We start from the raw sequence: 14,912 nt of genomic DNA on the forward strand, positions 1-14,912 counted from the left end.
TGTCTGCTCCCTGCTCTGACTTTGGCCAGCTGGGATTTAGGGCAATGAGAGCCCCTTCCCTGGGCCTCAGTTCTCCATGTGTAAAATGCATGGTTGGACTAGCTGATCTCTAGGATTTGTGGATGGGAATTTTTTTTTTTTTTTTACTGTGGTAAAAAACACATAAAATTTACTGTCTTCATCATTTTTAAGTGTATATAGTTTAGTACTTTAAGATACATTCATGTTGCTATGTAAACAAATCTCAAGACTTCTTCATCTTCCGAAACTAAAACCCATCAAACAACTCTCCATTCTCCCTACCAACTATTTTGTCTCTAAGGGTTTATCTGATCAAGATATTTCATATAAATGGAATATAAAATATGTGTCTGTCCTTGGCTACTTTCACTTACCATCTTTTCAAGGTTCATGTTGTGGCATATATCTATGCTTTATTCCTTTTTATGACTAAATAATGTTTTGTGGATAAACCACAATCTGTTTATCCATTCACTTGCTGATAAATATTTGGGCTGTTTCTACCTTTTGGCTATTGGGAATAATGCTGCTCTGAACATTTGTGTACAAGTGTTTGAGTACCTGGTTTTATTTCTTTTAGATCTATGTTCCTATGAGTAGAATTGCTGAGTCATATGGTAATTCTTTACCTTTCTGAGGAACCACCAAACTGTTTTCCACAATGGCTGACTCATTTTACATTCCTGCTGACACTCAATTCAAAAATGGGCAAGTAATTTGAATAGATATTTCTCCAAAGAAGATACAGACATAGCTAATACACACATGAAAAGATGCTCAGTGTCCTGTCATTAAGGAAACACAAATCTAAACCACATGAGGTAACCTGTTAGGATGGTTATTATCAGGGCTTCCCTGAGGATCCTGTGGTTAAGAATCTCCCTTGCAATGTGAGGAATACTGGTTCAATACTGGTTCAGGAAAATCCCACCTGCCGTTGGTGACTGACCCTGTGTGCCACAACTAATGAGCCAGTACTCTGGAGCCCATGCGCTGCAACTACTGAGCCCACGAGCTGCAGTTAGTAAAGCCAGCATGCCCTAGAGCCTGTGCTTTGCAAAAGAGAAGCTACAGCAATGAGAAGCCAGTATGTATACTGCAACTAGAGTAACCCCTGCTTGCCACAGCTAGAGAAAGCCCACGTGCAGTAACAAAGACCCAGCAACCAAAAATAAATAATTTCTTTTTTTAAAAAAAGAATGGCTGTTATCAAAATGACAGATAACAAGTGCTATGGAGAAAATAAAAAACTGTTGTGCATTGTTGGTGGGGATTAAATTGGTGTAACCACTATGGAAAACAGTACAGAGGCTCCTCAAAAAATTAAAAACAGGACTACTATATGACCCCACAATTCAGTTTCTGAGTATTTACCAAAGAAACTGAAACACAGACTTAAAAAGATAATATGTACCCCCATGTTCATTGCAGCATTATTTATACTAGCTAAGTCATGGAAGCAACCTACATGTCTATTGATGGATAAATGGATAAAGAAAATATGGTATGTATATCTATAATAAAATACTATTCAGCCATGAAGAAGAAAATCTTGCCAAAAACATCGATGGACTCTTGAGGGGGTTGTGCTAAGTGAAATGAGAAAGACAAATACCATATGAACAATACCAAAAAGCCAAACTCATAGATAACAGAGAACAGATTGGTGAGGCAGGGGCAAGTGCATGCGAGTATGAAATGGGTGGGTGGACAAAAGGTGCAAACTTCCAGTTGTAAATAAAAGTCTTAAGAATGTGATGTATAGCATGGTAACTACGGTTAATAATACTGTGCTGTATATTTGAAAGTTGCTAAGAGAGTAGATCTTAAAAGTTCTCATCACAGTAAAAAAAAAAAAGTTGGAGTTTTGTGATGGATTTTAACTAGACTTACTGTGGCGATCATTTCACAATATATACATATTTGAATCATCATATTGTATACCTTAAACCAACATATGTTAATTACATCTCAATAAAAAAATAAATGGAAAAGAATATGAAAAGGAATATATATATGTATAACTGAGTCACTTTGCTGTGTAGTAAAAATTAAAGCACGTTATCAACTATACAATTTATTCAATAAAATAAAAAAATAGAATTAGCATATGGTTCAACAATTCCACTTCTTGGTATATACCCAGAAGAATTAAAAACGGGGTCTTAAAGACATACTTGTACACCCGTGTTCATAGCAGCAGTATTCACAATGGACCCAAAGTCGAAGCAATCCACGTGTTCATCAGTGGAAGAATGGATAAGCAAAGTGTGGTGTATATGTACAATGGAATATTTTTCAGCCTTTTTAAAAGAGAAGGAAATATATGGTATATGCTATAACAGGAATGAACTTTAAGGGCATTGTGCTACCTGATAGAAGCCAGTCACAGAAAGACAAATACTGTATGATTCCATTTACATGAGATACTGAGAGTAGGCTAATTCATAGAGACAGAAAGTTGGGTGATAGTTGCATGGCCTCAGTGGGGAGGGGAAGTGGAGCGTCACTGTTTAAAGGGTATAGCGTTTCAGTTTCACAAGATGAGTTCTGGAGATGGATGGTGGTGATGATTGTGCATAATAATATGAACATGGCTCTGACAGTAAAGAATGCCCTAAATGTGGGAGACCCAGGTTCAATCACTGGATTGAGAAGATCCCCTGGAGAAGGGAACGGCAACCCACTCTAGTATTCTTGCCTGGAGTATCCCATGGACAGAGGAGCCTTGTGGGCTATAATCCATGAGGTCTCAGAGTTGGATACAACTGAGTGACTAATACTTCAACAACTTCAGGTGGTACATTTTATGTTCTATATATTTATCATACTTTATTTTAGTGGAGGGGGACCAAGTGTGTTGACTTTTCTCAAAAAACAGAGTGGAAGAATAGTGTCCAGTTCCTTTTTTGAAGCCAGCATAACCCCAATACCAAAATCCTAAGATACAGCAAAAGAACTTGATAGAGCAGTGTCCCCCGTGAATATAGGTACCAAATTCCTTTACAAAATAATAGCAAATTGGATTCTAGCCATCACACTGTTGTTGTTCAGTCGCTCAGTCATAGTAGACTCTGCAACCCCATGGACTGCAGCACGCCAGGCTTCCCTGTCCTTCACTGTCTCCCAGAGTTTGCTCAAACTCATGTCTTTTGAGTCAGTGATGCCATCCAACCATCTCATCCTCTGTTGCCCTCTTCTCGTCTTGCCCTCAGTCTTCCGCAGCATCAGGGTCTTTTCCAGTGAGACGTCTCTTCACATCAGGTACCAAAGTATTGGAGCTTCAGCTTCAGCATCAGTCCTTCCAGTGAATATTCAGGATTGATTTACTTTAGAATTGACTGGTTTGATCTCCTTGCTATCCATGGGAATTTCAGTATGTCGGTGACAAATAGGGTTTATCCCAGGATTGCCAAGTTGGTTTAACATAGAATGAATTAATGTTTTTAAACACATTAACACCCCACTCCAGTACCTTTGCCTGGAAAATCCCATGGATGGAGGATTCTGGTAGGCTGCAGTCCATGGGGTCACGGAGAGTCGGACACGACTGAGCTACTTCACTTTCACTTTTCACTTTCATGCATTGGAGAAGGAAATGGTAACCCACTCCAGTGTTCTTGCCTGGAGAATCCCAGGGAGAGGGGAGCCTGGTGGGCTGCCGTCTATGGGGTCGCATAGAGTCAGACACGACTGAAGTGACTTAGCAGCAACAGAATAAAAACTGTATGATCATTTCAGTATATGTGGAAAAAGTATTTGACAAATCAGCATCTATTCCTTACTAACAACTCTTAGCAGACTTGGGGTGGTAGGAAACTTCCTCAGACTGCTAAGAGCATCTGTGAAAAAGCTTTATACATCACTACTTCCTGGGAGGTGAGGAACACAGCACAGATGCCTGCTTTCACTGCTTATGTTCTGTATTGTTCTAAAGGGGCCTGCCCAGAACAAGAATGGGGAAACCAGGAAAAAACAAAAAGATAGGAAAGGAAGAAATAAAACTGCTCCTGTTTGCAGATTATGTAATTGTTTACATAGAAAATTCCAGTGATTCTAAACATTTAATAAGGTTATAAGATACAAGTTTAATAGACAGTCTATTATATTTTATCATTTTGTAGATGTGAAAGAGATACAAGCTAGCCTCATCTTTTCCCCAATATTTTTTCTCTTAAAAAGTCATAATTTTAATTCTTATTTTTCATTGTTTCTCATGCATATATAAGCTTAAATGTATATATATATATATATATGTATTCTTTATTTTTTCTTCCAGTTGTAAGGAGAGATAATTGACATTTCCCAACATTTTATTCTAAAATTTTTCAATTATACATAAAAGTTGAAAGAATTATATAGTGAACACATACATAGTCTCTTCCTAGATTCTTTAATTTAGTTAACCTCTGTTGTGTCTGCTTTACCAAATATGTTCATCTAGTCATCCCCCTCTTTTTTCATTCCAGGTTAAGTTGCAGACATCAGTAAACACTTGAGTACATACACATTTCATCAAAGTTCCAATATTTGTATGCTTGATTTTTCCTTATAATGACGTTTATAAGCAGTGAAAATATTAATCATAGTTCTATCATTTGATAAGTTTTGATCAAAACTGTTTTTAAAAAAAAAAACAACTGTTAACATATAGAACACTTCCTTCATTTCAGTAAATGCCTTACTCTTCTTTGACAACCTTTTCCTCATTCTCCAGGATTAACTCTTTATATATTTTTAAACCATAAAACCAACTTTCATCCTAAGTTTTCTTTAATTATCTCTTATCCACCCCCCAAGTGAAGCAGAATTTCTTTTTAGTTAATCTTCCTTGTGTGTATGTGTACATTTTAGGTATTTTTTTTTAGCAGTTTAAATCTTTAAATCTTTATTTAAACTTAAATCTTTAACTTTTCACAGCATGCTTATGGTTGATACTGTACAATTTTATGTAAAATAAAGAAAACTTGCACAAATATAGGCCCATTTATCTCTAGTACTTATAATTTATGCTATAAGCTTTATATTATGTATGTCTGTTGTATAGATCCTGTAACACAGTGTTATAAATTTTCCTTTAGGTAGTCACATGTAACAAAGATAATGCTAGGAAAGTATATTCTTTTATATTTACCATTTGTGTGCTTCATTTTTTTCTCTATGTCCAGATGAAATAGCATCTGACCTCAGTTTGTCAGAAAACTCTGTTCTTTTAGCTTTAGCTGGGTTGCTTGTAATCTGCTGCATACACATATATTTGAGAGGTTAGCCAGAGATTTGGGCAGAGTGAATATGCAGAACTTGGAGTGCCCCTTCTGTACCTCCTTTCTGGATTCCCCCACCCCTGCCACCTTTCAGGATCTCTGTTGTCCAACAGAACTTTCTGTGGTGATGGAAATGTTCTGTAATCTGCACCATCCAAAATGGTAGCCACTTGCCATGTGCAGTTGTTGAGCACTTGAAATTTGGTGCAGCTGGGCGATGACCTTTTTAAGTTTAATGTATCTAATTCATTTAAATATAAATATTTTCATTGTCTAGTGGGTATTGTATTGGATGGACTTTTATTGTAGAAAATTGTATTGAACACACTGTTTTAGGTGCTGCAGTCATCTTGAACTCTGTCCTTGTATTTATTCCTCAACCAATAAAACTACAGGGTTGTGTCCAGGTTTGAGCAACCTGCACAGACTAGTGCTTACCCTTTTTTCTCATGTGTCCTCCCTTCCAATTTGTGCCTGATTTTGATTGATCTATAGAATCTTCAGGTGTGTGTATGTGTTCGCTCGCGCACGTATATTCACTGGAGTTTATATCTGCATCCAGTAAGGGTTGCTCCACCATTTACCAGAAGTCAAACTCTACCTCTTGTCAGTCATCTTGGCAGTGATCTAATTTTAAGGAATTTGTTTTTTGTGCTTTGTTATCAGAATTTGCTTGCCAACTACTTGTTATCCTATCCCCTTTAACCTTGCTAAAAGTAGTGCTAACCTTAGGTTACTGAATCTTAATATTCTAAATTTGATATTCCCATCTTAGATATGCTAGAATTTAATGGAACTCTTCAAAGCAGTAAACGCATATCATCGATAACCTGTTTGGTGTAACTTGCCTTCTCTAGGTACCTGAAAAGGTTTAAGGTGATGAAGATCAAAGTTTTGAGAAGCTGGTGCCGTCAGATTCTTAAAGGACTTCAGTTTCTTCATACTAGAACTCCACCTATTATTCACCGGGATCTTAAGTGTGACAACATCTTTATCACTGGCCCCACAGGCTCAGTCAAGATTGGAGACCTAGGTCTGGCCACCCTGAAGCGGGCTTCTTTTGCCAAGAGTGTGATAGGTATGTTTCACAGGTACCTTGTGAAAGTCTGACTGGCTTTCTGACATTCACTTTATTTAGAAACCTGACTCTGTCAGAGCTTTTATAATGTGAAATAAACCTTCAGAAATTCATAGCTTGAACCCAGGAAGTGATATGGAGTTCTCTGCATTTATGCCTCTAGAAGCATCCTGAAGACAATTGTTTTGTGAAGTTACATGAATAGAAGTAAGGTGAACTTTGTTGACAAAACCTTATGTAATAGCACTATCACCTTCTTGGGTCATTTTGTTGATGCTTAGTATCATACACTTATATAATAGATAAACTATGTTAACTTTCCCCATGAAAGAAACTGAATTTATATATAATTTAATTTCTGAAAAGGTCTGTTGTATATATTTATATTCAAAAAATCTGCCTATTAAAACTTTTAAAATGTAAAAATATAATGGTTCATTATCAACTTTTTCTTCTGCTCTTCAAAAGATCTGCTTAAAACAGTTTTCTGTCTCAGTGCTAGTTACACTTTGGTTTGGATGGTTCTTTGTTGTGAGGACCGTCTTGTGCGTTGTAAGATGACTTAACAGCACCCCTGGTCTCTGCTTTCTGGATGCTGGTAGCATGCCCATTTGTCCACCTCCCTCCAGTCGTGACAGCCAAATATGTCCCCTGTGGGGCCAGTTGCCCTCCTCGACAGTCATTGATTTACAGGACAAGGCTGTGTGTCAGGACATTGCAGCTGAAAATATAGTTTAATGCCTATTGTTTTATAAGCTTTCCCTTCTGAAGAGGGTGCGACAGTTTGAAAGCTTGAAATCTTCATGAACTCTATTCTCTCAAAAGGTGACAATGACAACAGCAAGAAAACTACTCATTTTTAAGTGGGCTAGAATCCTATGTTTTAGTAAGAAAGAACACAGAATACCAGTAATTTGCACATCCTGATAAAAAAATAGTGTTCTGGGGAGTTATTTAAAGCTGAATTTCCCTTCTGCCTTCCCTGTTGCCTATAAAGGAAACAGTTCTTTGATTGTCTTTGGTATGTTAATCTCTGGCCCAAGAGTTTTTTCTTCTTTCTTGTTTAAATTGTATTGTGCAAGCCTGTTCTTAGAAATGTTCTGTAATTTGAGGTATCTGGGCTTAATTTCTTTGGAAACATTGGAAACTTGGTGTGTGGAATCACACCACACTCTTAATTCAGTATGAGAACACAAATACAGACTGAATGGTGTGTGTGTGTCTGTAGGGTGTCCCTCACATTTCTTACACCTGCAGTAGATTCGCAGACTACGGGGAGGGTGAGTGGCCTCACAGACGTTTACACTGTATTATTTTAAAAATGCACTGAATGTCAGGTTTTTTTTTTTTTTACACTGCAAAGCTGCCTTAAAAGTGAAGTTGATCAATAGACTGTTATTGGCAAGAGACTAGCTCTAAATGTTAACTTTACAGCTCTCATACAGTAGGGGGCAGACAAGTATTTTTATCTTTTTAACCTATCATCCTGTCTTACAGATAGATGCCATTTTCTCTGCTTTACTCTTTGCTGTTCTCTTACCTTTTTCTTCCATTTGTTTTCATATGAGTTATATCAGTTTATCTTTTATGTGAGGCTCTATTTTGACATTGTATAACAGTAATCCACTTGAAACAGTAAATAAACAGATGCATGGTCCTCTTCTTTTTATAAAGGAATTGCTGTGAGAGGTCTGTAACAGATTTGATGGAGCAGACTAAGGTGATTTCTCTCCTCTCCCCCCACTTCCTACCTGTCTTTCTTTCATCTTTACCCCTTCTACATACTTCTCTCTCACAGATGAGCCCCTCTGCTGCCCCCCCCCCCCCCCGCCTCCTTAAGTACATCTGCAGTTTCTCCTCACATTGAGTCTGAATCATTCTTTTAATTTAAGGTACCCCAGAGTTCATGGCCCCTGAGATGTATGAAGAGAAGTACGATGAATCCGTTGATGTTTATGCTTTTGGGATGTGCATGCTCGAGATGGCCACGTCTGAATACCCGTACTCAGAGTGTCAGAACGCTGCACAGATCTACCGTCGTGTGACCAGCGTAAGTCCTGTCAGAACTGACTGGTGATCTTAGGCCATATCTAAGAAGCTGGGTAACGTCAAACCATGCAGAAGGGAACAACAGTAGAAAGCATCACACGGTGTTCACCCCTCGTCTCTCTATGTCTCCTCTTTTTATAAGGACACTGGTCAGATTGCGTTGTGTCCAGCCCACTCCAGATTGGGCTCTTCTAACTAATTGCACCTGCGGTGATCCTGTTTCCAAATAAGATCACATTCTGAGATACTGAGGGTTAGAATTTTAACATATCTTTTTGTGGGGGTGACACTGTTCAACCCATAATAGCTCATGGTTTCATCCAACAAATATTTAAATCTCTGTTATGTTCCAGACTTCTTACTAGATCCTAGGTATTGAATATTATTGCTAAGTAAAAGACAAACCTGTCTATCAAGAGCTTACTACTCAGTGAAGGAGTAGTAAACAGTAAACAAGTAAACCAGACAGTTACCATAGGGTATAAAAACAGTTTTCCTAGGGTCAGTATGTAACAAAGCATGTAGTAATTGTGCCTGATTGAGTTTGAACAGGTGAGGGAAATTACGTGAAACAGGGAGTGACTAAGATAATACTGCATGTGAAAAAAATCTATAATTTGTGTGTCTGCAGTTTGGAAATAGGAAAAAGAAGAGACAAGGGATAAGGGAGGAAAGGAAAGTTGAGACTCTGCTTGAGCGCTGGGGGAACCATTGCAGCCACTGTAAGACATGGTAGGTGTCATGGGACTCCGCTGGTGGTCCAGTGGTTAGGGCGCTGTGTCTTCACTACTGAGAGCATAGGTTGATCCCTGGACTGGGTACTAAGATTCCACAAGCCACTCGGTACAGCGAAAAAAAGAAAACCCCACACTTGGTAGGTGTTATAATATCAGACCTAAATTTTTAAAAGATTATTTTGACTGCAGGATAGAGGATGGATATATTAGGAAACTAATAAAAGTTGAAAACCCAGTTAAGAAGTATTGCAGTAATCTGAAGGAATAACTAATAGGCTGAAATAAAGGATTAGAAGTGGCCACAGCAGATGGCTGAGAGATCAGTTTTCTTTATAGATTAGAATTCAGTTAAGCTAAGGTGTTCTTTTCCGCTTAATCTTTATGAAAACAAACAATAATATGAAAATACCCTTTGTAAATACATATCCTTTGAACAGAGATCAAACTGAATATTGAACTTGATTATGAGGTTAAATACCTTAATTTTAGGACTATAAAATTTACAGTTTGTATGTAGAATGGTTAGTGTAATTTATTTACTCACTTAAACCATCTGTAACTTTTCTTCATTCCATTATACTCTAAACCAGGAATTAGCAAAGGTTCATGGGCCAAATCCATCCTGCTACCCATTTTTGTACAGCCTATGAGCTAAGAATGCTTTTTGCATTCCTAATGGTTGAGGGGAATCAAAAGAATAGTATATGATGGCATGTGAAAATTATATGAAATTCAAATTTCAGTATCCATGAAGAAAGTAAAGATAGCCACTCATTTGTTTCTGTATTTTCTATGTCTGTTTTCACATATTATAATAGTAGAGTCGAGTAATTGCAACAGACTGTTTAGTTCCAAAAGCCTAAATTATGTACTGTTTGGCTCTTAACAGAAAGTTGCCAACTCCTAAATATATGCCACCAAAACTTAAAAAGTTCTTTGAAGAGTTCTGTAAATAATTACTGATCTGTCGAAGTAGCGGTGATGTTCTGTTAGAGTGCCATTAGCCTCTATACTTGGAGTAGACAGGAGAATCTCAATGTACACAAGTAGTTACTTCAGTAATCAGCTCTGATAATTTGTAAGCAGTCTTTTCTCTCTCTTAAGAGTAGAATTATCACTTCAGTGGTGAGAACATAAGAGATTTTAATGTAATAACCATTTTTCACTGGCCATATTTATTCTTTCTATTGCCAAAGAGTAGATAGCATGTTAAACCTAGCATTATTGCTTGAGGTGATAATTCTAGATTTTAAACACAAATACCTATTCACAGAAATACTTTGTTTACCTTCTAGCAATGCTGAATGTTTTGATAGTGAACAGACCAGAAGAATTAAGTACACATAAGCTAGCTAAATAGTTAAACATTCTCTACTGTCTCTTTCAGCTACTGCCCTTCTTTGTGGATCTTGCAGTATTTCTAACTTGAAACTTGGTAGATTTTGTTAAGAATTATCAGATAGTGCTTTGCTGTCAGAGAGACTGCCCAGGCATTACTAGTGGTCTAGGGGTAGGTGTCTCTGATTAATCTTGTGAATTCAACTCCTGATTATTTCTCTAAACAAATAAAGGTTGGTACTTAAAATATCTCAAAGGATCATGGAATTTTAGTTTCTTTTTGTTAAATGAAGTCCAAAAAATAACTCTCCTATGTAAAAAAATTAAGTTATAAATTACATGGTAGTACCAATTTTTTTTAATGCAGAATGAAAGGGTGACCTGTATTAAATTCTACCCTGTTTCATACTTACCCACCAAATATGCTTACCTAGTTAAAATAATGACTAAGTAAGATGAGTACGTGAAGGATGGAGTCAGCCCTATCGGTAAAAAGCTATTCACCAGAGGCTCAGGGCTAAAACCAATGGTTTGAGTTCTTTGACTTCAGACTGTCAGGCACAGACAGCACTGCCATAAAATTAGGTAAAAGTTTATGTAAGTAGTTATTTGGTAAAAGTAAAGAAAACAATTTGATTTTAAGATAATGCATATGAAACAGTGTAATCAATTAACAGATGAATCTTTATTTGCAAATGCGAGCTCTAGCTCAGTTGAGAGGAGAATCCCCTTCTCAAATAAAAAAAGTCTGGTGTTAGCTTAATAGACCCTAAGAAGACCAACATCACAGTTTCCATAGTCTTAGTATGGTATTTAACTTTTTTCAGTCTCTCAATGGGTTGTGTGGGGGTTTTTTTAAGATAAAAATTTACATACCTTAAAATTAACTGTTTAAATCATTTTAAGGTGTAAAATTCAGTGGGTTTTAGTGTTTTCAGTGTTCTGCAGTCATCACCACTAATGCCAGAACCTTTCTGTCACCTCAAGAAAGAAGCCCTATACCCATTAGCAGTCGTTCCTCTGACAGCCACTAATGTGCTTTCTGTCTCTGTGATTTGACCTGTTATGCACATTTCATACAAATAGAATCATTAAATATATGGCCTTTTGTGTTAGACTTTGTTTTTGTGTTATGCTTTGATATAGCATAGTGTTTTCAGGGTTTATCCATGTTTTAGCATGAATTGGTTCTTCAGTCCTTTTTATGGCTGAATAATATTGCATCGTATGAATGTCCTTTATATTTCTGTAGTTTCTTCCTTCTTTTCTCATTGTTTAAACTATTTGAACCTATAGCCACCCTCACCTGGAGAGGAGTTGGGAACAGAAGGGATGAAATATACAGTGTTTTAAAAGGTACTGTCCTAGAGCCTGATTTATTAAATCTTTGCTTACAGTGTTGTGTTTGTAGCATAGCATTCAGCGTGTTGTAGGTACTCAGTGCTATTTTAAAGAATAAATGATTCAGTTAAAGGAATCCCAGATAATAGTCAAGTCGGACACTAGTAAGTTTCGAGGAGTTGAATTTACCCTGCAAATAAGATCACCTTAGAAATATTAACTTTATCCTACTGATGTGAAATCAAGTAGTGGCTTAGAAACTGATAAACTTTATATATGTACATACACAATATATTCTGTAAAATGGGGGAAACTACTTGGTATAAATCAAGCAGAAAACAGTAACTTTGACAGAGTCAGAATTCCAGGATTAGAAAGGCATTTGATAAAGTCATCTATTCATGTGTTCTTCTGTCAGTTCTCACATCACTATTTAGATATTTGCTGTGCAACGTGCAGTCCCCCAAAATGTAAAATTTTGGCCCTATCCCAGACAGATTGGGTCAAAACCAGCGTTTCACAAGATCCAAAGATACTTTTTGTGTATGTTAAAGTTTTGAGAAGTGTAAGCTGGAACAGTGATCACCACAGGTCCCTTCCAGGTCTGTATACCTTATTTTTGGCTAAATTAAAAAAAAAAAAAAAAAAAGACTATTGTAATAGCAAACATTATTTGACTAAATTTTTGTTCCATTGTTCATGGAACATTTTTACTAACATTATAAGTAAACAAATTGACTTCGAAATCTAACCCTATTTAATTGCGGTTGTTTTTTTTTTTTTTTGTCGTATTCAGTAGTTGCTTTTTAAAAATGCAAAATAGTAAGTAAGTCAAGCTGCAGAAAAGTTGGAATAAAAAGCTTGAGGTATTAAGTCAGTTGAACTGTTGGAATCCTTAATTTCTAAGAATACTGAAAGCATTTACGTGTTCTTTATTTTTCCTCTTAGCTTTGAAAATTGAGTTCCATATTATCCACAGTTCATTATTCTGTACTGTCAATTATTGTATTTCTTATTTGGGAAGTGTTGTCTTGGTTTCACCAACCTCCATTCCCATCTTCTGACTTCCATTGAAGAAATAAAAGGGGCAGTTTTTACTAGTCCTTTTTAAATTTTCTAGCCGCTTTTTTTTCCCCCATGTTTTGGGTGCTGAGATAAATGTGTGGAGAGTTTTAAGTACCTAGGTTATACAGTGATTTATATGATTATATAAGCAATAGTGATGCTTCTACTGAAATAGACCTTGAAATAGTGTATTACATGTCTGACCTTGCAGTGGTACAACTGCCATGTAAATAGCAGATGTTAGCAGTGTATTAACACATGTACATGCTAGTCTCAGACATTGCATTAAGCACTTTGCATATATTATGTAATTTAATTCTTCCAACAACCCTGGCCAGGAGCGATTTACTAGTATTAGTATCTACATTTTGTAAATAAATAGTCTGAAGCTCAGAATGGATAGCCTGTGATTACATATCTAGAATATAACAGGATTATTTGTTATTCTGTTATTCCAGGTCCCCTGCTTATATCAGAATTCTGTACTGAATCCATAAATGTCTAGTGCAGTGTCAGTCTGTGACCTGAGGGCCTTTAAACCTGTGTGTAACTGCCAACGTGAAGGGTGGAGATGTGTAATTTACCAGCTGAATAATTACATTCTGTGGTGCACTGATGATAAACTGTTGTGTGTCATTGTTGTACACATGCATTTCATTCAGGTTCTACTGTCTGTGCTTGCTCAGAGAGGCCTTCCCTGTCCATCCATCTAAAATGACCTTACAAGCGCACACACTTTACTTCTGTCTCCTTATTATTTTCTTTTTTTTCATGACTTTTGTCACAGCCTTACTGTGTTTACCTAAAGCCCCAATTAGAACATATTCTCGGGCTGGCGGTGTTATTTGGCTTATTCTGGGCTATATTCCTAGTGTTTAGACCCAGTGGGTACAAGGCACTCAGTATTTGTGAGATGAATGCATGAATCCAGAACTATAGGGAGTGAAACACAGTGTTGCCATGGAGGAAGTGGGCTCTGGAGGTGGGTCTACCTGTGTTCAGATCCTGCCACTGTCATTTCCTGGCTGTGATACCTGGGGCAAGTTAATTAACTTCTCTGAGCCTAAACTAGTACTGAGGATAAATGAGAAAAGTGCCTAAATACAGTTAGCAGTCAGTACCTAACTCACATGCTAGTAAAGTAATGCTCAAAATTCTCCAAGCCAGACTTTAACAGTACGTGAATCATCAAGTTCCAGATGTTCAAGCTGGATTTAGAAAAGGTAGAGGAACCAGAGATCAAATTGCCAACATCTGTTGGATCATCAGAAAAGCAAGAGAGTTCCAGAAAAACATCTACTTCTGCTTTATTGACTATACCAAAGCCTTTGACTGTGTGGATCACCACAAACTGTAGAAAATTCTTAAAGAGATAGGAATACCAGACTACCTGACCTGCCTTTTGAGAAATCTGTGTGCAGGTCAGGAAGCAACAGTTAGAACTGGACATGGAACAACAGACTGGTTCCAAATAGGAAAAGGAGTATGTCAAGGCTGTAATTGTCACCCTGCTTATTCAACTTATATGCAGAGTACATCACGAGAAATGCTGGGCTGGATGAAGCACATGCTGGAATCAAGATTGCCAGGAGAAATATCAATAACCTCAGATATGCAGATGACACCACCCTTATGGCAGAAAGCAAAGAAGAACTGAAGAGCCTCTTGATGAAAGTGAAAGAGGAGAGAAAAAGTTGGCTTAAAACTCAACATTCAGAAAACAAAGATCATGGCATCTGGTCCCATCACTTCATGGCAAATAGATGGGGAAACAGTGACAGACTTTATTTTGGGGGGCTCCAAAATCACTGCAGATGGTGACTGCAGCCATGAAATTAAAAGATGCTTACTCCTTGGAGGAAAAGCTGTGACCAGCCTAGACAGCATATTAAAAAGCAGACATTACTTTGCCAACAAAAGTCCATCTAGTCAAGGCTGTGGTTTTTCCAGTAGTCATGTATGGATGTGAGAGTTGGACTGTAAAGAAAGCTGAGCGCTGAAGAATTGATTCTTTGAACT

At 37.2% G+C, this 14,912-nt stretch overlaps 1 protein-coding gene across 15 annotated transcripts in view; it reads left to right on the top strand.

Annotated features, from left to right (window-relative positions):
* The window catches only part of WNK1 (WNK lysine deficient protein kinase 1), a 129,891-nt gene that overhangs the window by 57,085 nt on the left and 57,894 nt on the right, over positions 1-14,912 (top strand). For all 15 annotated transcript variants that reach the window (XM_070788670.1, XM_070788673.1, XM_070788671.1 and 12 more), the window contains exons 3-4: positions 6,143-6,363; positions 8,256-8,413. In XM_070788670.1, the coding sequence (XP_070644771.1) occupies positions 6,143-6,363; positions 8,256-8,413 (379 nt within the window). The remainder of the gene's footprint in view (positions 1-6,142; positions 6,364-8,255; positions 8,414-14,912) is intronic.

The sequence above is a fragment of the Bos indicus genome, chromosome 5 (assembly GCF_029378745.1).
Source record: "Bos indicus isolate NIAB-ARS_2022 breed Sahiwal x Tharparkar chromosome 5, NIAB-ARS_B.indTharparkar_mat_pri_1.0, whole genome shotgun sequence".
In the NCBI taxonomy this organism is placed as follows: Eukaryota; Metazoa; Chordata; class Mammalia; order Artiodactyla; family Bovidae; genus Bos; species Bos indicus.